The sequence below is a fragment of the Stenella coeruleoalba genome (genome assembly GCF_951394435.1).
Source record: "Stenella coeruleoalba genome assembly, chromosome: 15".
Taxonomy (NCBI): domain Eukaryota; kingdom Metazoa; phylum Chordata; class Mammalia; order Artiodactyla; family Delphinidae; genus Stenella; species Stenella coeruleoalba.
In genome coordinates this window covers 87,508,681-87,535,820 of record NC_137161.1, presented here as the reverse complement: position 1 = coordinate 87,535,820, position 27,140 = coordinate 87,508,681, and the positions used below count along the sequence as shown (strand labels likewise).

Here is a 27,140-nt window from a genome sequence, read left to right as displayed (position 1 = left end):
GGCCGTGCTGTGATCAGCTTCTCATCTCCTCTGGACGGGGGTCACGGCCAGCAAGGACAGCCTCTCTGCAAGGCCCACACCTGCAAGAGGAGGGGGGCGGGCAGGACCCCCTCTGGCCTGTAGACAGCAGGAGGCCTGGTTTAACTGCCCTGCGACAGGAACCGTGTTTACAGAGATCAAATTCGTTTCTGGAAGCAGAAAGTCCTGAGATATTTACTCATTTTACCTTTTCACAGGCTGTCCATCCGTTCCTGCCCTTGCATGGACAATGGAGCAAAGCCAGGCTACAGCTTCAGGGGAGAGCCAGGATGGGGGAGATCCCTCGGCTCCCTTCAGAGGCTGCGGTCTAGGGAGGAGCCGGGGGGAGAGGCCGCAGGGACACGTGGTCAAAGGAGAGCCAAAGCCAGTAGGTGCACGGGCAGGTCAGCACCAGCACGCGAGGCCCAGGGCCTGGACGCGGGAACCTGGTGCACCCAGCACCTCCCCCACCAGGCACCGTGTCCGACAAGCCGGGCCTGGGGCCTCGGGGGACACAGGCTGAGCTGTGGCCGAGCTGCCGCAGGCCTGTGGGGGAAGGGCGAGGAGCACCCGGCTCAGGTGTAACAGGGGCACCACAGGCTGGGGTCGGGGTGGTCACGTGCTGCTGAGGCGCAGCACGGGGACCTCAGGGCCACCGAGGTCTCAGCTGAGACCCCAGACCCCACGGCAGAGGCGGCAGGAGAACAGAGAAGATGCAGCACATTCCATCAGGGAGAGCTCCAGCCCAGCAGGAACGAAGCTGGTAGGAGGGCCACACGACCTACCCCTCCCCTGGCAGCACTTCCATTTCCAGAGCAGCTACCCTGCTTCCCCATGAGCCCCGGGGCGGGGGTGGGCTGAGGAGGTCCACCGACTCTTCTTACCAGGCATTTATGGGGGGTGGCTTTCGTTGGCTGACTTTTAGCAGGAACCTGGCTCCTACACACCCAGTCTTTAAGGCCTCCTGAGGACAGGAAGAGACTGTCACCCACCCCCACTGCCCACTGGAGACCTTCATTCACAGCCCCAAGGTCTCCCACCAGCAGGCCCAGGACCCCACACCCCCTCCTAGCTGCAGACGGCACAGGCCTTCGTGGCCCCCAGATCCCAAGGGCCACCTGCTCTCACTGCTTCCCAGAATCTCGGCTAAGCTTTTGGGTTGATCTCGCCCATATGCAGGGAGCAAACGGGCCCTGGCTGGTTGGCCTCTGCAGGAGCTCTGATGTCCACGCGCAGCAGGACCAGCCCATGGGCCCTCCTTGGTTCTAGGCAGGAGGATGATGTACAGCCCCCCCCATCGCTGTCGCTGCTGACAGGCCAACACAGGCTTGGGGCCCAGCTGCGCTCTGCACGGTCAACAGCCTAATGTGGACTGCCCCGTTATCGGAAGGCAAAGATCACACAGGGTCTGCTTCGTGTATTCAGAGAAGCTGCCCCCGGCTCTGCAGGCCCCGGCCACGCCCACCTCCTCCCTGCAAGAAGCTGCTTTCCTTCCATCTTTGGAAACGTGTGACTGACCAGGAGTTCAGGCTGCATTTTGTGTGTAACCTGGAAATGCAGTTCCGGGAGATGGACAGCCAGCGTGGGCGGAGCGGAGCGGAACATCAAGCGAACGAGCTGCGAGTCTAGACATAACATTTAACACACAGAGAGCGTAACTTCTAGCAACTTCTGAAAGACTAGCAGACAGTCGTCCCTAATCTGACAGTACTGATCTTGCCATTTTAATGAAAAGCATACCACAAGACCACAAAGACCTCTCTCTCCCCCATACTCGAGGTGGGCCTGGGGCGCCAGGCTTCCCACAGCGTCCGACGCTGCTTCCCTCAAAGCAAAAACAATCCCACTTTTGCTCAAGATTTTCAATTACGTTTTCACCCCGTGTCAACCCAGCAGACTCTGGACTGCCTTCCCCAGCGGCTTCTGCGCCTTGCGTCCTTGGGAGAGAAAACTGCACGGCCGGGCACAGAGTGGATATACCCGTTTGGGGCCGCGTCCTAACCCACCTCCACCGCGGGCCTTACAGGGGCCCAGCTGCCCTCCAGCCCCACAGGCACCAGGCTGCAGGCTCTTCAGGCAACAAAACGAAACAAAACATGTTAGTGGCTCCAAAAGAAGGAAACAGGAAAATCCAAAGGCTTCGTTAAACGTGCATGCAGCGCCGCACGCTGTCAGCTCCATCCGCTGTTAAGTGTAACTTCCGAAGTCATTTCATCACACTAGGAAAATACCCCCACACTTTGTAAGAATTCCTGAGCGTAACAATGAATTAAAAAACTAAACACTCACATTGCCAAGCAAAGAGCTACGCACACCCAGGGAACTTCCCAAGCAAAATGGTAGATGCCCTGGTGGGTTCCGCCCCCAAGCCCTGACACTCAATGCGCTGTGGCGGAGGACCTTGCAGGGCTAAGGCCTCCGGCTATAAAGGCCCCGAAGGCGGGTCGCCAACGGTGATGACAGCCCAGCCTGGGGGAGGGGGCAGCGACGTGGTCCAGACCGCTCCCCGTTCTTACAGAGAGAAGGTGGGGCCGGCAGAGTCCAGGGAACTGGCGTGGGTCCCGGGATGGAAGAAGCAGCCCACGGTCGGCGGGCACCCAAGGCCTCGACCGGGGAGAGGGAGGCGCGTCGAGTCGCGTCTCAGAGCCCCGGCCCCACGCAGCCTGTCCGCGGTTCAGGACCCCGGGCCCGGAAGGCGGGGCGCTCCGGACCCTCTCGTCTGGAAGCGGGACTAGGCGGGCCGGGCCCCTCCTCCTCCCCGCCCCCACCCCGGTTTCGGGTCTCCAGGGCGCCGCCGAGACCCCGCCCCGCCCTGCAGCACGGACCCCCGCGCCCCCCAGCCCCCACGGCCCGCTCCCGGCCCGGCGCACTGACCTCCGCGTCCCAGGCCGCCAGGTGTGCCCGGGAGCGCGGCACCTCCCGGCCGCCGCAGCCCCCGCGCACTGCGCATGTCAGGCCGGCTAGGCTCGGCTGGAACCAGATCCAGCCGGCTGGGCGGTGACGCAAGCACGCGGCTGGGCGTGTGGGCGGGACTCCTGGCGGGGCGGGGTCAGGAGGTGGGCGGGGTCGGCCCTGCACGGGGGTTGGGGGGCGAGGACCACCCCTCCCCTCCAGGCCGAGTGGGCGGCGGCTGCTGCGCGGCCCCGGGCGGGGGAGGGGGAGGGGAGGAGGAGGGCCCTCCGGGCCAGGGGAAGGCCCAGCCCAGGGCTCCCGGCACTTCCCGGCCCACAGCTCGGCCGCCGAGTGGCAGACGCTGAGCCCCCGCCCAGGGGTCTGCCTGTGGCTCTCCTCACGGCGCGGCTCCCTGGCAGGTCCCCACAGGGGAGGCAGGAAAACCACGCGGTGCAGTTAACACGGACGCGTCTGCCGACCACAGGCTCGGTCCCCACCCCCCATCTCCACCCCCTGCAGCCGGGTAACCTGGCCTGCTGTCGCCTCCCAGGGCGTCTGCGCATGCGCTTCCCCTGACTGGAGCGCTCACTTCCAGCGCCTGTCAACCCTCAGCTTCGGGGAAGCCTTCTCTGCCTCACCCGCTGAACCCGCTGTGTAAAGCCCCTAGAGCTCCACGCCCCCAAACTGAGCTCCACAAGCGTAAGGCCGAGTCTGCCCACCGCAGACCCACCCAGCAAAAAGCAGGTGCTCAGTAAAGGCTCACGGAGCAAATGAATGAAGGTGTCCTTCTCCTAAGACAATACTGCAAATCAATTTTTATAGTCCGAGGAAAACCACGCTCCCGCAGCCGGAGCCTGCTGAACCCGCCCAAGGCCTGCAGCAGGCTCTGGAGGCGGGGCTGGTTTCGGGGGGCTGCTCCGGCACCCTGGCGTGAGGACACGCTGTCCCCTGGGTGCTGAGGCCGTGCGCTGGCTGGCGGGTGTGGGTGTCCCAGCTTCCCAGCCCGATGAGGACCTCCCAAGGTCCCAGAGTCATAGAGGATCTGCGTGCTGATTTCCCAGTGCATTTCCTGTGTCAGCCCTGCAACCCAAGAACCCCCAATCTGGTTTCTTCACGGTACTATTCTGGTGACTCTAATGGGCCACCGTGGGAGGCTGGACAAAGGAGAGAGCCGGAGGGGAAGAGCTGGCCTGGGGCAGGGTGAGGGGCGGACACCGCACACAGGGACACGCAGCGCAGAGGGAGCTTCGTGCCCGCTCGTCTCACACTCCCAGCTGCCCTGTTACCTACGCTGTGCAGACGACGTAAAGGGTGTGAAACGGGCCGGGTCTGCCGCTCCCGACCCAGCTCCTTCCCAGGCCCTTCTCTGCCCAGGGACCTGCCTGCAGGACACACTCTGTCCCCGCAAGCCCTCACACAGAGGCAGGTGGGGCTCACCCCCAGAAGGTGCTGCTGGGCTGTGCTACCCCCTGGTTGTCTGTTTCTGGCCTGTGTCAGACAGCCGCAGGCACAGGGCCACTCCGTGCACCCTGGGGCTACCTGTAGGGACCCCAAGAGAAAGGGCGCTCGGTCCAGCCCCGAGGGCCTTCGTGGCCAGAGTCCAGCTGGTGGCGCGGGACAGTGCGGCTGAGAGGCCTGCCTGCCGTGTGGCCCCGGCCGCAGCACACTGGGTCCACCTCTGAGGGGCCACCGAGGCCCTAGAACCCCATGCAACTCGGCCCAGCAGCTCCCGGCCAGGAAGCATGGGTACATAACAGACCTGGCTGCATTCCACATACATTCGTTAAGCAACACCTTCACATGAGATGTTCTTCTAAGTGCTAAGCTTACTGTGGGGAACGCCTGCTACCACAAACCATGTTCCAGTGCCCCCACAACTCCTATATCATAATGCTGCCGCCCACCCCGCGATGGCACTAGGAGGTGGGGCCTTTGGGAGGTAAGTACATCCCGAGGATGGGGGCCTCGTGAAGGGGATCAGTACCTTCATAAGGGAGGGCACTGGCTGTCACTAAGAGAGCTAGCTCCTCACCCCTCCACCACGTGAGGACACAGCAAGGAGATCAGGGAAGAGAACCCACCGGACACCAAAACGGCCAGTGCCTTGGTCTTGGGCTTCCAGCCTGCAGAACCGTGAGAAAGGCATCGGTTTCTTATAAGCCACCCAGCCTACGGCATTTTGTGATAGCAGCCTGAACTAAGACCCCCCCTGCCATAGTTAGACTGCCCTGAAAGGCTATAATACTAAGGAGGAAATAGGGACAACAGACAGAGAGTCGGTTGACTTACATTTTGTCATTTTAAATGGCTGGAGGAGGACGGAGGTCAAGGAGACAGCGTCAGGACAGTGACACCTGAGACCCAGAGGTGAGGGCACGGCCGTGGATATTTGGGAGAGAGGTGGTCCAGGCAAAGGGAGCAGGCAGCCACATCCCGGGGAGGGGGCACAGAGGCCCACGTGAAGCAGAGGAGAAGCCAGGATGGCTGGAGGTGTGGGGGGCAGAGTGGAACACCTCTGCTGAGCTGGTGCTCCAGAAGCATGAAGTTGCCACCAAAGCCTCCCCCAAGGCAGGAAGAACAAGCTCTCGAAACCAGCACCCCAAGATCACGGGGATCATTCGGAGTCATTCAGCAAAGAACAAATATGTCCCACGCAGACATTATCAGCCAGAACGTCCGGCCCATCAGCAAGCACAGTGTTCCCGGGCTTGGCACCTCCCGAGAACCAACCACTGGTGAAATCACAGGAGATGCTGCAGGGGGTTTGGAACACCCGCCTGGATGCCCGCATCTGCTCGCAGCCCCCAGAGCTCCCGCACACACCCCTTCCCTCACACGTGGCCCCGCCAGCGGGTCAGGCCCTGCTTGGAAGCATTTGGCGGGTGGAAATCGTGAGTGCGCGTGTGAGTATGGGGGGAGCCCCCGCCCCAGGGGAGCAGGGTCCGCCGTCGGCCACAACAAGAGGAAGCAAAGTGCTGCTCAAGGTCTTGGTGCAGCCGGCCCGCCAGCCCCTCCAGGGACGGCCATCGCAGGGCCTGGCTGTCACTAAAGCTATCGCAGGCCTGACTCCAGAACCTTGTGTCCAAGCCCAGATGGTTTCGCTGGAATTCTATCAAACACTTAAAGAGGAATTAACACCAATTTTATATAAGCTCTTCCAGAAAACGGAAGCAAAGGAACCATTTCCCAGTTTGCTCTGGGAGGCCAGTGTTACCTTGCCACCAAAGCCAGACAAAAATAGTACCAAAGGAAAAAGAATGAAAGAGAAAGTGAAATATAGACCAAAATCTCTCATAGATGTAAATGCAAAAATCCTACTCAGCAACACATTAAAAAAACTATACACCATGACCAAGCAGAGTTTATTCCACAGACGCAAGGCTGGGTCAGTTTTCAAGAATCAATCTAATAAACCCATCATATCAACGGGCTGAAGAACAAATATCACATGATCATATTAACTGATGCAGAAAAAGCGTCTGGCAAAATTCAAAACTCATTTATGATGTACATTCTCAGAAAACTAATCATAGAGGAGAGCTTCCTCAACTCGGTATGTAACATGTAAAACTGCCCCTCCCCCCACCAGCTTGGGAACAAGGTGAGGAGACCCACCCTCACCACTGCCATTCAACACAGCACTACATGTTCCAGCCAGGGCAAGAAAGCAAGAAAGTGCAAGCGAAGGCACTCGGATTGGAAAGGAAGAAATACAGCTGTCTATATTTACAGATGGCATGACGGTCAACATAGAAGAGCCCAAGGAATCAACACACTTTTCCCCTGTGTATGTCTTATTACTGCAGCACGGTTTGTTGAAAAGACTCGCCACTGAATTACTTTTACACCTCTGCCGAAAATCAAGGTGCGGATGTGGGACAGTTTCTGGGGTCTCTATTCAGATCCGTGTCTCTCCCTCCATTAATACCACACTGTCTGTTTTTGCTTACCATTAATAAACAGATTTATTTGGAAATTTCTAAACCTGCCGTAAGTGGCGCTTGCCAAGCCCTAGGCCCACCCTCCTTACCAAGCTCCGAGGAGCAACAGTCCTTCCCCCCTCTCCCCTTCACCTCCCCCTGCCTTCCACCAAGCACGCCCACCCACACCTCAGGCCACGGCAGAGAACTAGAGTGCGGTCTCCCTCTAGGAGGCATTACCCCTGGGCCCAAGAGCCTGGGTGACAGCCCTCCGGCATCCCAGGAGATGATGGCGGCCAGAGGTGCTTGCATAGGGTTAGGAAAGAGAATAAGGAAGGAGGCACCTGAAAAACCCCAACTTACCCCTGAACAAAAGCTCCTGCGTGGAAAAACCTGCTCCACGAAGAGTGCAAATGCCCAAAGGGTACGGAAAACCAGCAGCAAGGCTGGGCTGGTAGGAATGGTACCACACTGCCATGTTAAATTCAGTTTCAGCATTCATAGCGAACGCACAGAAATACGGTTGTATGTTGATCTTGCGTCCTGAAATCTACTGCACGTCTCAGTGATGGCCATCCGTCCAAGGCAGAGGGAGCAAGGCCATGGGTGGGGAACCAGCCTGCACGAATGTCCAGCGTCTAGCCTCGGCCCTGAGCCCACGCTTTTCTGTATTGGGGAGCCTGCCAGACCCAGCCCCCATCATTTCCACAGGTCACGTGGGGTAAAACCCCCGACCCCCACCCGCCCTCCTCTGAGTCCTCGGGCAGGATCCTGGCACGGGGCAGACTGCCTTCCCCACATGGCTCGGCCAGACCTGGGCCTGGGACCCTTCACTGTAGTGGGGATGGTGCCCTGGCTTCTGGGGCCACGCCTGAATGGCAGGTGGCCAGCAGACTCCGGGATGCCCCCGGCGCGGGCTGCTGAGAGGAAACCCCGGGCCATGCACCCCTCCAGCGACCCTGCTCCTGCTCTCCAGGAAGCACTGTGTCACGTGCACTATTTTTTTAAATTAAGTAATTAATTAGCTTAATTTATTTTTGGCTGTGTTGGGTCTTCATTGCTGCACGTGGGCTTTCTCTAGTTGCCGCGAGCAGGGGCTACTCTTCATTGCGGCGCGCGTGCTTCTCATTGCGGTGGCTTCTCTTGTTGCAGAGCACGGGCTCTAGACGCGTGGGCGTCAGTAGTTGTGGCGCCCGGGCTTAGCTGCTCCGCGGCATGGGGGATCTTCCCGGACCAGGGCTCGAACCCGTGTCCCCTGCATCAGCAGGCGGATTCTTAACCACTGTGCCACCAGGGAAGCCCCACGGGCACTATTTTTAATGTCGATTAAAGGTTTGCGAAGAGAAAAAATAAACTCCCAGAATAAAAACTCTGGTTCTTTCCCCTCCTAACCCCAGATTCGAGGTGCGTGCCTGCGAGGTCCTACCCGGCAGCAGCAGCAGCAGTGCTCAGTCTGGCAGCGATCGACGGGCTCCCTCGAGGGACAGGGCATGACAGAGGCTCCCCGCCAACCGTCAGCAAGACAGCGAGTCCTGCTTTGTGAACCCCCTCCTGCAGGAGGAGTGGAGGGGTGAGCGCACATGGGGCAGGACGCAGGTCCCAGCAGGCGGCCCCGGGACGTGCTCAGGCCCACCACCCTCCCTCTTTTCTCCTCTTTCTGTTATTAAGGGAAGTGTGGTGACCCCCTGTGTCCAACGGTGTGGCCCATCTCCCCGTCCGCCCCTCACTCCCAGACATCTCATCATTTCTTCACACGCACCTGGAACACTTCAGTGTGCGGCTCTGATGTGATCCGTGTGTTTTATACCACACGCACACACACGCAGTTCACACAAATAAAAGCACACATGACTACAGCGGAGCAGCTTTTTCTAAGTAACGGAATATCGTCATTGATTGCGTTATTTGGAAGCCGGACCGTGAGCTCTGCTTGGCTAAAAGTGTGGCAGAAAAGTTTCGTCAGCAGAGCTGGGTGACGTGCTCCCCGACTCTGGGGAGCGCTGACTTGACTCCTTGGGAAGGAGCCTCTGAGGCTGCACCGCGGAGGCCGGCCTCCCAAAGTCAGACGACGACTGGGCGTCGCACGGGCTCCCACCATCAACTTCCTCCACGTCCTCGGCTCCGAGGGAAGATCCAGCTTCGAGAAAACCACCGAGCGGACGTGGCCCTGTAGCCACGCTGGCTCTTCCCCTCCAGGACCGCTCAGACGGCCCCGGGGGAAACCCGCCCTATCCAAGCGGGGGAGCAGCCTGGGGCCCACGGGCGGGGCTGCACAAAGGCTGAGGCGCTGCGCCCACCGCAGACGACGGACAGGGAGCACGAGGGGCCACCAAAGCCCACCGACCTGGTACTGACCTGGGCTCCAGCCCACGAGCGTGGCAGGACCCTGTGTAGGTCAGTTCCTCTCGGGGCCTTGGTCTTCCCACCTGCAAAGCGGAGCTGCCGAAGCATCCCCGGGAGCTGGGAGGCGCTCTGATGAGGCTGCCGGGCCGCACGGAGCCCCAGCTGTCTGCTCTGGCCAGGGGTCTGTTATCCCCTGGACCCCAGCCTCTCTAAACCGGGCCTGGTGGCCACCGGGAATCCCACTCAAGTGCAGGAAATCACTCCGTAAAGACTGTGGCACAAGGCCAGCCATCGGGGCCCCTTCCCAGGTCCCGCGGGCACCGCGGGCGACCTCGCCCACGACTACCCGCTCGCCCTGCACCCTCGTGTGGTGCAGAGAATAAGCAGGCTCAGCGCCTGTTTCTCTTGGACACAAGAGCCGACGTGGCTGAACAGCCGGGGCCGCGACGAACCTCAGTTAAGCACATCGTGGGTTAACCTACAATCCCCGCAACGATCCGCGCTGCTGCTGCTGGGGGAGGCGCCCAGGTGCGGAGCCCCCACGTGCCCGTGCTCCCCCTGCATGCGCGTGCCCCGTAGCGGGGGTGGGGGCGTGCCCTCGTCTCCCCACCCGCGGCTGGAGCGGCCGTGCGAGAGCCGGGGCAGCTGAGCTGGCGAGGGCTGCAGAGCAGCGGCAGCGCGGGGCAGTGCGGCGCCGGAATCGGAGTGGGCAGCGGGGCCCGTGCGGCGCGTCCGTAGGGCGGCGTCCTCGCCACAGCCGCCGGCTCGGACACGGAAGAGACACAGCCAGGCTCGTGGCCCACCACCGTGGGTCGGTGGTCCCTCGCACATGGAGGCCAGGATGAGAAGACGGCCACGGGGCAGGGGAGGGCAGGCCGCTGTCGGGCGAGCGTCGGGCGAGCGTCGGGACACCTGAGAGCCGGAGGGGCCGCCCTATTGCCTAGCCGGCTGCCGTCAGGCAGCCGCCCAGGGGCTCTCGGGAGGGGCCACATTTTCCAGACCTAAGAAGCACCACGAAGGCCGTGCCAGGGCTGCTAGGTGTGCGGGGCGCTCGTCGGCCTCAGGCTAGACGGAGCACCGGGACCAGGCCTCAGCCTCGGTGGCCCTCCTCCAGGCTGGCCCAGCCGCACCCCTGCCGACTGCCGGCGTCCCTGGTGCTCGCCGTCGGGGACCAGAGCCCCGGCTCACGGCCTGCCTCGCGCCGGCCTGGGGCTCCTGGAGGGCAGGCCCCGTCAGCGTGCTGCTCTCAGAGCCACTGGTCTCCCCCAGGCCAGGAAAGGCGCAGCTCGGGCAGGGCTGACACCGGGTGCCGCTCCACTGCCCTCCTGGAGTCTGGGTGGTCCCCGCGCCAGGCCCTGCACGCTGAGGGCAGGGACCCTGTCACACACCCACCCCGGGCACCTCTCACATTAATAATGGGGAGGATCTGCTTCCACGGAGGACAGAAGAGGTCCCGCAGAGGCCGAGTAGGGTGGGATTTAGAAAGGAGGGGGAGGCAGTGAGGCAACTGCGCTGACAAGGGTGACGACCCAGGACGACCACACAGAAACCACGGGCCCAGCTGTCAACTGACGTCCACCCCCGGCCCCTCCAGGGTGGGACTCAGGTTCTCACCAGACCCTCACGCTTCCTTACCAAAGTCAACTGCCGGGGCCTGAGCAACACGACTTATAGTAACAGAGCCACAGAGACATCAAAACACATAACCTCACTACAAGAACTAATAAGGGAACTTTAAACGTTCCTTGCTCTTGACCCACGTTTCACATAGAATCACATTTCCTCGTAGGTGTGAAACTCCTAAAAAGGTGCATCTCCTAAACGTGCAGAACTCCTGAAAGGAAGGGCCCACCTGCCTTGTCGGTGAGGGCAGCCGTCACCCTCCCCGCCCCTGAGGGAAGGACCAAGTGCGGCCCCCGCAGCAGGTGACCCTCGAGTCCCTGACCAGCAGTCCAGAGTCCCCGGCGTGGGATCGACTGCCGCTCGAGGACAACCGGGGAAGACGAGTCTCAAGACTGGTGAGCAGTCTCCATCCACGGAGAGTCATGTCCGTGACCCCAGCAGAGCACGGGCCGGAGTCTCTGCTGCACAGTGTGGCGCACAGTTAGGGCACCAGCCTTGTGAACACGGCGTGTGCAGCTACAAAGGTAGAGGCCTGGGGCCTGGGAGCACCTGACTGCTCCTTGGGGGCCTCAACCAGAGAGCAGGGGAGGCCGACTCCTCGCGGTTTTCAAGTCAACACCAGACGATGCAGTTGGAAACCCAGGAACCAGGACCAGCTTCCCACACCTCCCACCCCCAGGACGGTACAGCTGTCCCTGCAGACACCTGGGTCTTGCCCAGGAGTTGGCCTGAACTCTGGGAGCAGCTAGCAGCAAGCCACAGAGCTGGGGCCCCACGGAGCGTGTTTACATTCCCCAGCTAGGGAACGCTGATCTGGGCTCAGCTGGAGGGTGGGTCCTCTTTGAAGATCCCCCGACACACACAGACTCTGCCATTCTCCCTGGCCGGGGCCTGCTTGGTGGAGGAAGTCTTTCTCTGCAGATAAGGCAATGGGGTGACCCGAGGGCTGAGGGGCTGGGACGGGGCTGAACGCCTGCTTTTCCCAGTTACGATCAGCAGCTCACCAGGCGTGGGCACCCGTGGGCAGACCTTGTTGAGCCTGGCATTCCAGGGACTCTGACCAGGAATTCTGGGGTCCTAGGGCTTTCAAAAAAGTAGACGACAACACGTCTTAGGCAGATCGCTAGGACGACGCAAAGTCCCAGGCCCTGATCGAGAAAGCAGAGACCACCTGAGGGCAAATTCCGGCTCCACTCTGCTGCAGGACCCCGGCGCGCTGCTCAAGTTTTCTGAACCTCGGTACAATTTAAAATGAGCAGGGCGCCGCACTCCGTTGATGGTAAGGCGCATTTCCTCACTTTGACGACCCTAAGAGCAGCACGCTTCTCACAGCAGACAGCGTCCGACTGTTTTCTTGTAGCGGTCCATAACGTTTTGGCGTGCGCAGCGCGCACGGAGTCTCCGACTTGATGAAACATGGCGCATATACCTTGAAAGGCTGCTCTGAGGGCCCAGAACAGAAGCTGGCACACAGCCCGTAGTCCCTCGCTGCTGGATGTCAGTGCCGGCTGACGGGACTAGCCTTCCCACGGCTGGATGCCTGCCTGCTGCCACAAAGACCTGGTGTTGGCATGGCGAGCAAGTTACGGTAATGACAACGGGGCCAAGGGGAGGGTGGGGGCCCCAGGGGTCTGTACATGACCCTGACAGAGAGCGAGAGGCAGTCTGGTCCCCCAGCTGACCCCCAACTTCCCTCTCCGATCCCTTGGTCAGGAAGCTGTCCTGTCAAGCAGGATGGCCCAAGGTGGAGCCCTGAGCCCAGCCGGCAGGACCATGACACCCAGGGCCAGCCTTGGTTACTATTCCCATCATTCCTGTTCCGTCCACCCCTGGTCACACAGCACACGTGGATTTTCAGAAATGTTCTTAGCTCTGGAGCCAGATCGCGTTGCCAGGAGCACTATTACAGCACAAGCCTTAGAGCAGAGAAAACGACCTTGTTCTGTAACTTTCCCAACACCCAATTAGAACAGCAGCTACGGAATTAATGAGGCTGCAAACGGTGCACTGTCTCTTTAAATGGTTTTCCTGCGGCCAGTTGTTTACAAAGAAATTCCTCAGGCCAGGAAGTAGGAGGTGAACCTGGAGCCAGCAACCACACTTGGGGAAGAGGAGCAGGTGCGCCTGGCAGGCCCCGATTACAACCTCCGAGGGCGGGGTGTCTGTCCCCTGCGGATTAGAGCGCGTTCTGACTCAGCAATCTGGCCCGCCCAGGCCCTCGGCCGGCCACCGGCGCGCCCCCGGGGGCGGGGCGGACTCCCGGGGCGGGGCGGGGCGGGGCGGGAGCGGCGCGGTCACGTGTGTACACAGGCCCGCGCGGCGTGCGCGCCGTCAGCCCCGCCGCCTCTCTCGGAGCCCCGAGCTGCCCCCCTCGCGGCGACTGCGCGGTCCGCGGCCCAGCGAGCCGGTGAGTGGGCGCCGAACGCGGGGCGGGGGCGGATGGGCACACGCGGGGTCTCGGCCCGCGCGGCAGTAGCACGGGACGCAGCGGCCCGGGGCCGGTGCTCCGCTCTGAGCTCTGACTTTCGGGTCCCCTCGGCCCCGCCCGGGCACTGTCCCCCGGCGGGTGGGAGCGCTGTCCCCGCCCGTGGCTGCCCTCCAGCCGTGCAGAGCCCAGCCGGCCGGGGCCGCTGCCCTGCGGTCATTCACCTGTCCGGGGCAGCTGAGAGCTGCTGGCCGCGTAGGAGGCTCAGCAACACCGCCGGCTCCTCACATGTCCTGCCGGGGACCGACCGCCTGCTCCCGGGTCACCGTGGTTGTAACTTTCGTCCCCTTTTATGATTACAAAATCTTAGGAACTTCTGGAGCAACGTCTAAATGGAAATATCAAGTGTCGTTAATGGTCTAGGACACTTGATAAAAAGATAAAAACCCCTGGGCATAAGGCTCCTTCAAAACTTGAGAAGAAGGCAGTGCCCCAGCCTCTGAGCGCCCATCTACCCAGGACCAGAAACCCAACACCAAGTTAATGACATGAACACGGTAGCCGGGTTCATGGTCTCAGTGGGGCCCTGGTCTCAGTGTCGCAGTCTGTCCGGGCTTTGGGGAGACAGAGGGTGCGTCTGGACCTGACAGACTGTTCCCCCATCGCTGGATGTGCGCTCACTTGGCAGCCCCAGGCCACCTGCCGACAACCAGCTCCGTGCCTCCGCGAGCAGCGGCCCCCTCCTCCCCGCTCTGTTTGCAGCATCTAGCGGGGCTGGCCTCCAGTCACCCGGGGGCGAGCAGCCTGCTTTGCAGGCCTCTGCACACGCGAGAGTGTGAACACGAAGACTCTGACCATGCTCCAGGCCGCCCACGCGTAAGGGGGACCAGACACTAACACTACCGTCGCAACTGGCTCCCCACCAGGGCGCCACTGAGAGGGAAAAGAGGCCCTATTGAAAATTATGCTGAGGGGACGGCCACACACTCCATGACCCGCTGCAGGGTCCAGCTCCCCACACCGGAACCCCTAGTATCTTCCTAAATGAAGAAGTCCTCTCTAAGATAACAGGCTTTGAAAAACCATAGCTTCATCTGGTGAGTGCGTACTGTGCCGAGTCACGGAGAGGAAGCTGGGGGGGCCCTGCCCTTGACCACTGCTGTCCTGCCTCCCTGGGGGGTAGGGAAACACCCTGAGACGAGCACAGCATTAGTTCTGCACTGACTTGGGGTCCCTGGAACTCAGAAGCCCCTGGCAGGCAGGTGACGGGAGAAAGGCACGCAGAGCCGCCGGATGTGGGCGTGTGGGGTTTTAGGTTAGAACGGAGAGCTGCTTATACCTATTATATAACGAAAAAGTGACATGCTTGCAAAGATCCCTGCCAGGAAGCACGCGTGCATGATTGCCGGTGGGAAGACGGACCGGCCGCTTTCCGGGGCGGGGAGGGGAAGGTGCTCCTTGGGCAAGCTGCATCCATCCTCCAGGCCCTAGCATGTCATCTGGACCCTGAAAATACAACCTGCCGCCGGCAGGTTGCACCCCAGGGCTTGTCTGGGGTGAGGGCTGCTGTGCTCTGCGCAGGACACACCCAGGCTGCTCCCTCCTTCGGCAGAGCGCCCAGCTACCTCCCCCTGCTCGCCGCCGGCTCCTCAGCGCTCTATGGCTCAAGCCTCTTGCACGACTGGGCCACACCAGGCTGCGTCTGTCCACGGGGTCTCACAGGCCCGGGACCCCAGAACACCAGCCAGGCATCAAAGAGCAGAAGGGACTCAGTGTAGGGAGGAAAAGCAAACTTTCTAATTTGAGAAGCTAGAACGTGATGCTGCCAAGGGGCCGAGTTCGGCCCCCAAGACCTGCCAACAGAACACCCCTTGAGTAGCGGAGGGACAGGGGGGCACGGGCCGCCTGTCCCATGCGACCCCGCGGGTCCCCTTCCTCCCACACACGTGGTGGGAGGGCGGAGCGCACCTAGGAGGTTCCCAGTTTTAATGAGAACCGAGGAAGGCTATTACACCAAGTGTAAATGGGCGTTCCTCCCTTGGAAAGAACCACGGGCAGCGATAAGATCTGTGGCTCCGAGCACCCCCCAGGTAAGAGCACACCAGGGAGAGGCAGGGCGGGGTGGGGGAGCCCAGCAGGGTGCCGGGCTGCGGAGCCTGAGCGGAGGCCCGGTCTGTTCTCCGTGTGGCCATTGAATTTCTGAGCGAGTCTTCCTGGTTCTGTTTTCCCCTGGTTGAGATTACCTGGAAGGAGCACTAGCCTCAAACCAAGGTAGTCAGTGGACAAGAAAAAGGCAAGAAACCAGAGCTCCACAAACAAGAGAACACGTGTCCCATATTCTCCCAGGGTGAAGAGCCTGGGAGCCCGGGCGGGCGTCCCGGGCCGTTGGTCCCCGTTCCTGCAGCCCTTCCCGAGCGGCGGACGTGCCGTTCTCTCCCACGGAGAGCCAGAGGCAGCTCGGTTTATGCCTGAGGCAGGCTGCCTGGTTCACACTCACCACTCTTCGGTTCAGAACCTTAAAAAGCAACAGGCTACAAAAATCAGGACACCCCGTCTACATAATGGACCGTTTCTTATCACAGCCAGGAAGGCGCAGCGTCTGTGACAGGAATCAGAGGCGTAAGCTCTCTACATTGAAGACCTATGAAAACATCAGCCTTTCCGGAGCGTCTGGCTCCTACCAGCTGCATGTTAATTGTAGCTAGAGCCTCTGTCCACTGTTACAAAAGGAAATAAACATTCAGGAGTCGTTTTCAAAGCATTTTGAGGGCTCCAGAGCATTCAGCTGAAGTCCAGGTATTACCGTGCGCGCGGGTCTCCAGGACTAAAGCCAGGCCGAGCCGCACTGCCCAGGCACTTTGGGGAAAAGCCTGTGACACCATCTCAGGCCTCCTCTTCCCGGACACAGCCAGCCAGGCTGCAGGGCACGGATCAAGGAATGCTCCCCCTTCAGGGAGCTCTCGGCAGGTGGGAACAGACGAGTGCAGTGGGACAAGTTCAGCGACCTCGGACGGGAGTTAGCTGGTTCTGCGGGCTGTGTGCGCGCACACGCTCACACTCGTGCATGCGCACACGCTCACTCAGGACCCCCTGCCCACCACAGCCGCCCGCTCCCCGCCCCCTGCCAGGTTGCTGCTCTGACGTGCTCCTGGCATCCTCCAATTTCCACAGAGATCACCGTGCACTGTAGCCCTGAATTTGAGCAAGGTTTTTAGTTACCTGTGGACATTCGCTTTTCAAGGGTTGGTTTATACCGTTCTGGGTTCTTTTTTAAAAAAAAAAAATCATGGAAGAAAGACGCCGACATCGGGCCTCAAAACACTTCCAGCAGCTAGCCCAACTGACGTGCAGTCCTTGCCAGCAGAGAATGAAAGAAGGGACGGCGGAGCATCTGTAGGCAGGGGTGCCACTGGGGTGGAGACCAGCCCCATGGGGCTGGGACCCCAGCTCAGCGAGCGCAGCCCCAGAGACTCGCCGCCTGTGTTGTTCCCGAGGCCCTAGTGGGGTCCCAGGGACTCTGAGCTGTGATGTGGGGTCTGATGGGGCCCGCAGCCTCTCCCCGTGAGAACTCGCGCTCAGCCTGCGCCCGCGCTCAAGCCCTCTGTCCTCTCTCCGCCAGCTTCCTCTCCCCACGTGTCAGCTGGCAGAGAGTCTGAGCGAGAGTTCACGCAGCAGCTTCCTCTGCAGTAACGGACCGCGGGGGAGGATGAGGAACTGCAGCCCGCTGCGCACGCCGGGGGCTGGCCAGGCTCATCCGCTGACCGCACGTACTCCACCCTCGCGACAACCTCCTGACCCAGGGACCAAAGCCAGGCAGCTGTGAGCAGGGTGCCCAGGGAGCCCGGTCCTCAGCCATGTGGAGTCCCGGTCTCGGCCCCTCGGCCCAGTTCACAGGCCACTGCTTGGTTCCCTCGCAGCCCTCGGGCAAGAGCTCTCAGCAGGCAGTGTGGGTCCCTCCGAGGGGAGGACTGAGTCAGGCAGGGGGCGCACCCGAGCTGCCTTCTCTAAGTATAAAAGCAGGGCCCTCGGTGCAGCAGGGCTTGGACGTGCGCCCCGTGGCCCCAGGTCCCCAGGTGGGCACCGCTTCGCAGCTGCCCCGGCTGTTCCGCTCCATTGACCAGGCCTGTGGCCAGTCCCCCGCCAGGGCCCCGCAGTCACCGATCATTGGGAGGGAGCTGCTGCCTCACTGCGCTGCCCCCACGCCCTGGACACCGCGGCCCCTCCTGGGCTTCAGGGCTTCCTGGGCCGCTGAGCAGAGGCTGGCCTGTCAGCTCACTTTCCCTGAGGCCCAGCCACGCCCACCTAGAGCGGGCCTCCACACTAAGCCCGCAAGACCCTCTCGGCCCACATGTGACTCCAGTACCCACCCAGGCCACAGGGCCATCCGACGGCCTCCTGGGTGCCAGAGAGAGCGGCAGACATCCTGGAAGTGCCTGCTCAGGGCCCAGAGCAGAGCAGGGACCATCTTCTCCAGAACTGAAGACAGCAGGAGAGCTGCCCTGGGGTGCTCGGCCAGCGCCGCACACTCTGCGCTCATGTCAGCATGCACCTTGGAGCCCGGCGGCCGTGGGTTTTCCTCTCGTGGTGTCTCCGCTCCTCCCCGCCCGAGCCTGGAGCAGACAGCTCTTCAGTGCCATGCCGACGACCCCGCCGAAGAGCCTCCCGCCCAGCACAGCCGGGGGAGCTCCCACCCGAGGGGCACACAGCGTGACCACGGGGTGGCTGAGCCTTCCCGGGGCTGGAAGTTGGAGAGTCTGGGAGAACGTCTTCTTGAAAGATAATTATTGGAACCCAGAGAGGGTCTTGGAAGAAAACTATCAGTACTTCTGTGCACGGGAACATCTGTGATGAATGACACTCACTCCAGTTGAGGGTCAAGGAAGAGAGGGGGCTCTAGAGACAGCTGAGTCCTCAGAAACGGGTGCGGTGGGACAGAACCCCGAAACGGCTCCGTGCCCTGGGCCTCCCGTGGAGACAAAACCACTACTTCCACGTCCGGCAGCCCCGAGCAGGGCTCGCCCTGCCCGCCCCGTTGGAGGTGGCCGCCCTATCGCCATGCCCTTCCGATGGGCTAGCTTGAGGTCAGTGGCAGTGCCGCTGCCCAGGTACCACAGGCGGATGCCAGCTTGTCTGACCGTGAACCTCTGGCCTTGGGGCCTCAGCCTGGTTCCCTCCAGAGGGCAAGGCCACTGGGGCCCGAGAGGGGACCCTCTGTGCTGTGGCAGTGGTGACCTCGGCTGTGTTCCCTTGAAGGCTTCCCTCAGCCCCCGGTGCCGCACACGCAGCAGGTGGGCAGGGAGGCCTGAGAGCGTCCCCATCACACTCAGAAAGCAGCAGCCCCAGCAGGCCACGCGCAGGCCAGCTCGTTGATCGGGCCCAACGCCGCCCGACTTCCTGGTCCTCTCAGATTCTCTGAAAAAAGCATGATTTTTGAGCTCCAGCCTCTCCCGAGGCTACCCTCTTGTGCCACGCGTGCAGCCAAGCCTGCAGAGAAAGACCCTGAGCAGGTGCTTCAGTGTCAGGGGCAACGTTCTGAGCCAGCTGAGCCCCCCGCCCACAGAGATGACCTCCACCCTGGAGTCTCAGGCCGGCGGTGCCCTCCCGCGGGCGAGGTACTCTCTGCTCTGCCAGGCTGGCCACCCTCCTCTCTCCTCTCCACTGCTGGCCCCAAGCCTGGAACCACCCTGGCCCGAAGCTAAGGACCTCTCCATCCCCTCGAACAAGACTGGCCAGACGCCCGCCGCACAGCAGCCACGCCGGGACCAGGCAGGGGAGCGGACGCGGTGAAAGCCGCCGTGCTGGCAGGGCCGAGGCTGCTGCTTCAGGAGCATAATCAGAAACAAGACAGCGGGGATGCAAGTCACCTTTAGATCAGTGATCAATCCCCTTATAGGAGGAACAGGATAAAGCTGTAACGGGACCACCGCGGACAGCCCGAGGCGCATGCCAGGCCCAGCCTGCGGAGCTGCTTCCCGCTTCTCTGCCGGGCCAGGACACTGGTGCCGACCAGCCCGCTCCCCCGGCCCAGGGCCACACGCCGGCCGAGCAGATGATCAGGGCTCGGCGGTCCTCCCACTGGCATCGCTGTGATCCCCGAGGCAACACGCCTGCACGCGTCAGGCGCAGCCCTGCTCTGTGGACCGAGGCTGGTTGCAGCCCTGGCTCGGCACGCCTGCCGCAGAAGAGAGGCGACCGCGTACACACCTGTATGTTCCCTGGGCCCAGCGGAGGGAAGTCAGGCAGGGTCCCTGGGAGGAGGCCAGGATCCCAACCAGGCAGAAGAGAGGTTCGGGCATGGAACCGGGACCCAGCTGGGCTGGCAGGAGTGGGAGTCCACGGAGGGCCCCTGGGTGCAGTCCCGTGGGAGGACAGGAGGTCGGGGCCACTCCTGGTGTCTCGTCTGACGAAGGGGCTGTGGACGAGACCTGGTGTGGGCGCTGCAACTGGGTGCTGGTGCCGGAGGAGGCATGGGGGAGATTTGGAGAGTGGAGACACAGCGAAAGCATGAGAGGAAGGTGGCCACCCCGGCCAGCGAGTCTGGAGGCGGGCCCGGAGGAGGCGAGGCGGGAGGGCAGCCGGACAGGACAGAGCCGGGAGGACAGGACAGAGCTGGGAGGACGGGGCAGAGCCGGGAGGACAGGGCAGAGCTGGCGGGGCGGGGGCGGGGGGAGGGAGTGAGGGCACAGAAGAGGGCAGGCCCGGGAGCATCGAGGGGCCCAGCGGGCAGCAGCGCGGGCAGCTCTGACCAGGAGGTGTCAGGTAGGCCCCAAGGACAGGGCGACAGGACCAGCCTGTTCCTAAGGCCAGCCTGGACAAGAGGCCGCTGGGGTCCTTGCTTGCGCTGACCCCTGGAGCTGAGAGGACTGCAGCGGTGACGGGGCCGTCAGAAGTTGGATGATTAATCCTGCCACTTGGGGAGAATGTGGCCGCTTTCAGAATGAAAAGCGCCAAACGCTCCACATTCGGCACCACCAGGGACAGCCCACCGCGGCACCGGGGAGAAGGAGCCCAGCCACTCGGGGCCTACCTGGCCTCTTCTCTCCCGCCTCTGGGAGGGGCAGGACCACAGAGAGGGCCCTTCCTGGAATCCTGGTCTCTGCGCTGGCAGCCGTTCCAGTTCCTCTTTCTCGGGAAGGAAGTGAACAGAGCTGGTAACTGGAAAGACAGCCCAGCCCAGCCCAGCCCTGTGGAGGGGGTGAGCCAAGCCATTGTTCTCAGGCCCCCTCCTCACAGGGCCTGGGGGTGCGGGGGTGGGGAGGAGGGTCTTGTTCCCAGATTCCTGCACTTGCAAAACCAGAGCACAAAGGGAAGTGGGGGGACCGCAGGCGGCGAGGGGAGGAGGCAGGGCCAGTCCGCGGCCAGCAGGGCAGGGCACCCTGCAGGAGTAGCACCGGGACCTGGACAGGGCAGGACGGCCGCCCCCACCACCGTCCTCGGGATACCCGGCTGGGCTTCGAGCGGGCCTGACCGGCTGCCCTGCCGCCGGGGCGGGCAGTCACTTCCCGACACGACCGCTGCTCTCCCGCCAGGCTCACTGCCGCTCGGCAGGTCTGGGGGTGTCACAGTGCCACGTGCCAAGCGTCCCCAAATGAGATCCCCCAGCTCCCCTGCAAGCCCACAGGCACCGCCCGCGCAGTCTTGAGCCAGGTGGCCCCCCACCCACGGCCTGCAAGTGTCCCAGTGACACGTCCCCTCGGTGCCAGCGGTGTCACCCGTCTGCTTCCTTCCCTTCTTCTCACTCTGCGTGCCCACGCAGGTGAGGATGGGCCTCCCCACTTCAGAAAACGCCAGGCACCTTCCTCTGTGCATGAGGCGGCCCCCCCAGCAGGTGTCCCTGCCCTGGGCCCTCTGAATGACACCTGGAGACCAGGGGCCTCCAGGAAGAACGTAGGAACAAGAAGCAAAAATGGACGGAAAGCAAGTGCAAACTGGTACTTTGAGCTCGCGATCTGCACCTGAAATCAGAAGTGTCCTCACGGTTCATAACTAAGAGGACGCACGCAGAGCTGCTTGTAGCTCATGGGGCAGGGTTTCTAAGTTCTGTGTTTATGAACTGCCGGAACACAAACTCGGGCAGGTTCTTAATCTAAAACCCGGCACTGACTCCTGAGACACTCACAGCTCCTCTCGGGCCAAGAGAGCCGGCCGTACGAGCACATGAGTGTGTGAAGGAAATTCTCAGTAGGCTGACTCCACGTGACCACCTCCCAAGAACGGAGCCATTTTTCAGCCAGGGCAGGGCCCCTGGCAGCAGCTCTGCCCCTCCTCCGACAGCGCTCCCCCTGCCCTCCTTGGCCGTGGCCCACGAGCCCACAGGGCCCCCCTTCTGTCCTTGGTTTCCGAGAACCTCTGCTCAGTTGACTTCCCCTGGCTGAGCCCGCCCTCCACATGGATGGGGACCCCCAGGAGGGGCGGGGGCGCCAGCGGACCCGCCGTGGGGCCATGGGGGGAGCCAGAGGGCAGGGCTGCCCATCCCACACGCTGGTCCTTCCAGACACAACCCTCGCGCCTCAAACTGGCTGGAAACAGAGAGGGAAGAGCCGTTGCACCCGCCCCGGGAGGAGGGGCGTCACGAGAACCCACAGATGGACGCCCACGCGTGCAGAGATGTGGCCCCGGCACCAGGAGACGTGGGGCCCGGAGTGAGGCAGGGCAGGCATGGCAGGAGAGTGAGAGTGTGTGGACGGCAGGAGGGTAGGGACTGAGGCCCAGGGGCCGCTGGACGCCCTGCGAGCCATGTGAGGCCAGAGTGGAGGGGGACCAGGCCGCAGGCTGGTCACAGCATGCACAGGCCGCTCTGGTGGACAGGCTCCCCGGCCCCCAGCCACTTTCCAGGCCGTGGCTCAGCAGGCAGGAGCCTGCAGGCATTTGGGACAGAGATGGGAGAGAGCGAGCCAGCACTGAGTCGGCAAGAAGAGGACGCAGAGGGCTCCGAGGACCCCACGAGGGCGTGTCACCTGCCTGGAGCGCCCGCCGGCTCCCCTGACCCCAGGACTCTGGAGGGAGGACCCGTGTCCCTGCAGCGGCCGTGCCCCTCCCAGATGTGACGGAGCCGGCAGGAGGGCAGCAGCTCGGGACCCGCGTCACCCCGACCCGGCACGCCTCGGCCCAGACACAGGACGGCGGGGAGGGTGGAGCAGGGTGATCGCAGGATTCCGCGACTGATGTGGGAAACCAGGGATGCGCCGGCAGGGCTGCAGCTCCCACCGAGGGGGCTGACGGGGCCGCGGGAGGCCAGGCCTCGGGTCCACCCCCTCCTCTCCAGGCTTTTGTCACCATGGCCCACCCAGTCACCCCCCATCACCAAAAGGTGACAGCAGGCACGTTATGGCTCCAAGAGCTGTACGTTTCCCTGGCAAACGGGGCCAGGGAGGCTCCCGCGGCCAGTAGGGTCCTCACAGCTTCCAGCCACGCCACCTTGCGACCACAGAAAACACGCATGCGGCAGTTTCTGGCCGTCCCAGCTGGTTCAGGGGGCAGGGAGGGGCCCAGGTCCGGTGGAGGGCAGGACTCACGCGCTGCTCTCCCCACAGCCCGCCATGTGGAGCTGCCCACTCAACGGCACGGGCGGCGAGGACCAGCTCCCCTGCCAGCACGTCCAGCGGGCCCTGTCCGCCCTCTCGCTGCTCTACCTGCTTGTCGGCGTCCCCCTCGGCCTCGGCTACAATGCCCTGCTGCTGCTGGTCAACCTGCACGACCCGGGCGGTATGACCATGCCCGACGTCTACTTCGCCAACATGGCCGCGGCCGGCCTGGTCCTCGGCGCCCTGGCGCCTGCGCACCTGCTGGGCCCCGGCGCCGCCGGCTGGGCCGTGTGGGACGCGGGCAGCGAGGTCCACGTCACGCTGCTGGTGCTGTTCAACGTGGCGGCGCTGGTGACCCTGTACTCCACGGCGCTGCTGGCCCTCGACTGCTACATCGAGCGGGCGCTGCCGCGCACCTACATGTCGAGCGTCTACAACACCAGGCACGTGTGCGGCTTCGTGTGGGGCGGTGCCCTGCTCACCGGCTTCTCCTCCCTGCTCTTCTACATCTGCGGCCACGTGGCTGCCAGGCTGGCCGAGTGCTCCCAGGTGCGGCACACGGAGGCGGCCGACGCCATCATGCTGCTCAGCGGGTACCTGGTGCCCGTCCTGGCCGTGCTGTACGCGCTCGTGCTCCTCACGCGGATCCGGAAGGAGGACACGCCACTCGACCGGGACGCGGGCCAGCCGGACCCCTCGGCGCACAGGCTGCTGGTGGCCACCGTGTGTGTGCAGTTGGGGCTCTGGACGCCCCACTACCTGACGCTCCTGGGGCGCACGGTCCTGGCTGCGCGGGGGAGGCCAGCGGACGGGCACCACCTGGGGGCGCTGCTCCTCGCCAAGGACCTGTCCAGGTTCCTGGCCTTCGCCAGCAGCGCTGTGGTGCCGCTTCTTTACCGCCACATGGACAGAAACTTCCCCGGCAAACTCCGGCGGCTGATGAAGAAGCTGCAACGTGGGCCCCAGAGCTGCTCCTTGGACGAAGCGGGGGCACAGCCGGCGATGGCGTAGACGCTGCTCCACGGGCCTCGGCCAACCGAGGGGCAGACGGCGCGTGGCAGAAGGCACAGCCCGCAGGGACCGGGTCCCCCGCGCCCGCTGCTTGCTCCCCCCCCCACCCCGCGTCCAGGAGACTTGCTGGCCCTGCATCACCCGCTCCCTCCCTCCCTCTCCCCAGGAGACCAGGCAGAGCCAGGCGAGTCCCCCACAAGAAGCCACCCTCAGGCCGAGGCCGTGATGTCCGAGCAGCAGGTGCCAGGCGTGAGGATGAGCTGGGCCATCGGGGTACCTGGCCGCCCGCAGGGTGTGTGCTTGTCTCCTACGGGCGCCTTTCTGGTCCACGCCTGCAGCAGCCTGCTTCCCTCAGCCTCACGTCTGGCTTTCAAATGAGTGATGAAAATCTAACGCCACTATTTATACTTTGTATTGTTAAAATACTCCATCCCCCCTCCCTCTCGTTTTGTTGTGTATGAAGAGACGTTTGGTAGGAAAGTCAGAAGGTATTAAAATGAAGGAGACACACACGGAAGCGCACTCGGGGGATGGGTGGGTGGTGGGCTCGCGGGGCCGGAGCTGCTGGCGACTTGCGTGCATGTGGACGTGGTGGGCGAAGAGTCCGGACGGGGCCTCTCCTGACCCTAGGTGTGCCCCCGGGTCACGTCTGCTGTCGCTGGGCCTGCGTGGGTCTGTCCTAAACAAGTCCCCAAAGCGCACAAAAGTAAATAAACTGAAGGAAGAAAAGTGCTGTTAGGATTTCTAACCTAACCCGAAAGCCGATGGGACTGCCGATGGGAAAGAGGGATTTGGACAGGCGGGCGTCACTGGGGCCACAAGGGTGCTGCCTGTTCCCGGGACAGACAGACGAGACGGTACAGACCAGATGACCTGACCAGACGGGGCGGGGCGCAGAGGAGCCTCCCTTCCCCCACCCCAAGTCTTCACGAAGAAATTACTGCCCCACAACCCTCTGACCCTCAGTTCTGAAACCCCCAAACTCCCTAGAAACAAAGATTCATTTTTCAAGTTCACAGCAAAGGTACGAGGGTACCTTTCTGAGGAAAGATGAATGTGATGGTGGGCGCTGCCCCAGCCCCTGGGCTTCTGCCACATAAATGCATGTTCACTTCTGACCACCCGGCTGCCCCCAGGAGGAGGCTGGCTCTTTTCTGTGGCATCTACCGGGGAAATCGCCCCATTTGGTCCCAGTCTCTTGGGAAATTGAGCCCTGAGTGAGCTGCAGTGCTTTTCTACGTGCAGACTGTTTCCCCTCCCGGCTGAAGAGCCTGTGCAGAAAAGCACAGACACACACTGGATGCCGGGGATGGTCCCCACCCTGCCCGACGTGGCCCTGGGGATGGTTCTGGACAGTAAACCTCGGGGATGGGGAGGGAGGGACTGAAGAGGTGTCTGGGTGGCTCCGGTCGGTGACAAGAGCACAGCCGCCTCCAGGGCCCCGGGCTGTGGTGGGATTTGTCTTCAAATTCCCCATCCCCTCGGCTCCTCCAGCAGCTGCCCCAGCAGTGGGCTGTGCTGAGGGCGCCCCACAGGGTCCCGGCAGGTACGGCAGCCCCGTGGGAGCTGAGAATACAAGCCCCCCCCACCCCCCGCTTCCCTTTCTGCTCTTTGCTCCCACGGCTCCTGGGAAAAGGTAAACCCCCAGCGCCCAGATCTCTGCCTGCAGTCCTGCACCGCTCAGCCCAGCTGGTCTTCCCCAAACAGGACGGGGGGCCTGAAATCACTTTATTTCTGATCAATTTCTCAGTGGCTTTGGTCGCAAGCTGTCTAGTCTCTGGGGGCCTCCTGGGTGGGGAGGTGTCAGACAGCAGCAGCCACGCGTTTCTGTCCCTCCCCCGTCCCGGCGTCCACCTCTACTGGTGACAGAGGGACATAGTGGGGTCTCAGCTGCAGGCCCCTCTGCTGCATCTCAGATCCCCCCCCAGGGCCCCCGCACCTCAGGGCACAAGCCCACCTTTGCCTCGGCCGCTGGTGCCACAACACAGAACCTACTTTCTGTGGACATTTGCTTGACGATCTCATGCTGAATTCACCTCGGTCACTTCCTGCCGTCCCAGTATGTTTGGTTTGATTCCCAGTACTCCTGCCACGTTGCCAAACACTGCAGTGAACTTTTGAGCCCTTCTGATTTGGGGGCTCGGGGTGGTGTGGCCGTGGACTCGAGCCACTTAGAAGAGAAGGAGGAGCTACTTGGAAAAAGCCAAGGTGAAGGGTACACTCAGTCCTTTTTTTTTAATCTCTCTGTGTGTTTTAATTAATTTATTTATTTTGGCCGCACGGCATGTGGGATCTTAGTGCCCTGACCAGGGATTGAACCCATGCCCCCTGCAGTGGAAGCAGAATCCTAACCACTGGACCACCAGGGAAGTCCCCTCAATCCTGTTTTCTTAACTTACCAGTCCTATATTCTTCAAATGCATTTGCAAGATACCAGAAGTTTTCCAGCTTATGTTCTAAGGTCTGCTGACACTTCTTGACTATGATTTTAAAGTTAACGATCTTATTTTTGTCAGTAGACAAAAGGTCACCTACCTTGCTTGCCATGCTCCATTATTTAAGATCCCAAAGGTGAGTTTAACCTTGAATTTATTTCATGAAGGTTATAAAATTTAGTGTAGGAAACTGGATCTTTTGCTAATTGTAGCAGATACATCAAGACATCAAACGTTTGTTCCATTATAAAAAGCACCTGAGGGGCTTCCCTGGTGGCGCAGTGGTTAAGAATCCGCCTGCCAATGCAGGGGACATGGGTTTGAGACCTGGTCCGGGAAGATCCCACATGCCGTGGAGCAACTAAGCCCGTGAGCCACAGCTACTGAGCCTGTGAGCCACAACTACTGAGGCTGCATGCCCTCAACTACTGAAGCCCGCGCGCCTAGAGCACGTGCTCTGCAACAAGAGAAGCCGCTGCAATGAGAAGGCCGCGCACAGCAACGAAGACCCAACGCAGCCAAAAATAAAGAAATAAATAAATTTTTTTTTAAAAGGCACTTGACAAAGGATAAACCAGGAATAAGAAGTTAAACTACACATCAAGCTATTGAATTTAAAGTCAGTTGGGAAATTTGGGGGCTTTGTCATTTCTAACGTGTTACGTCCGCCCAGATGGCCTGTGCCTGAGAAAGAGGAAACTGCTGAAGACGACTCACAGGCTTGAAGATCAAATTATTTGCTCGTTATCAGCCAACTTCTGAATTCTTCTGTGTGTATTTCCAGGGGTGTGTGACATGTCGGCAAACAGCAGAAAGTATCACAGAAACAGGTTTTTCCTGTCGTGACTTAAACCCCAGCCTCTTCAGTTACCCCGTGGCTCCTCCGTCCTCCTCCCAGCTGACCCTGCACCACGTGGGTCTGGACGCCCGCAGCCGTGGGGCCCGTAAG

The 27,140-nt window shown here is 61.8% G+C and overlaps 2 protein-coding genes across 9 annotated transcripts in view; one reads left to right on the top strand and one right to left on the bottom strand.

Moving 5' to 3' along the window:
* CHLSN (cholesin) overlaps positions 1-27,140 on the bottom strand; it is a 109,699-nt gene that overhangs the window by 27,944 nt on the left and 54,615 nt on the right. The window lies entirely within an intron of this gene.
* GPR146 (G protein-coupled receptor 146) lies at positions 12,080-25,262 on the top strand. 2 transcript variants are annotated; one of them, XM_079943879.1, is made up of 2 exons: positions 12,080-13,203; positions 22,755-25,262. In XM_079943879.1, the coding sequence occupies exon 2, from the start codon at positions 22,761-22,763 to the stop codon at positions 23,754-23,756; it is 996 nt and encodes a 331-aa protein (XP_079800005.1). In that variant the 5' UTR covers positions 12,080-13,203; positions 22,755-22,760; the 3' UTR covers positions 23,757-25,262. The 2 variants fall into 2 exon arrangements, with proteins under 2 accessions (XP_079800005.1, XP_079800006.1); XM_079943880.1 differs by having other exon boundaries at positions 12,883-12,914.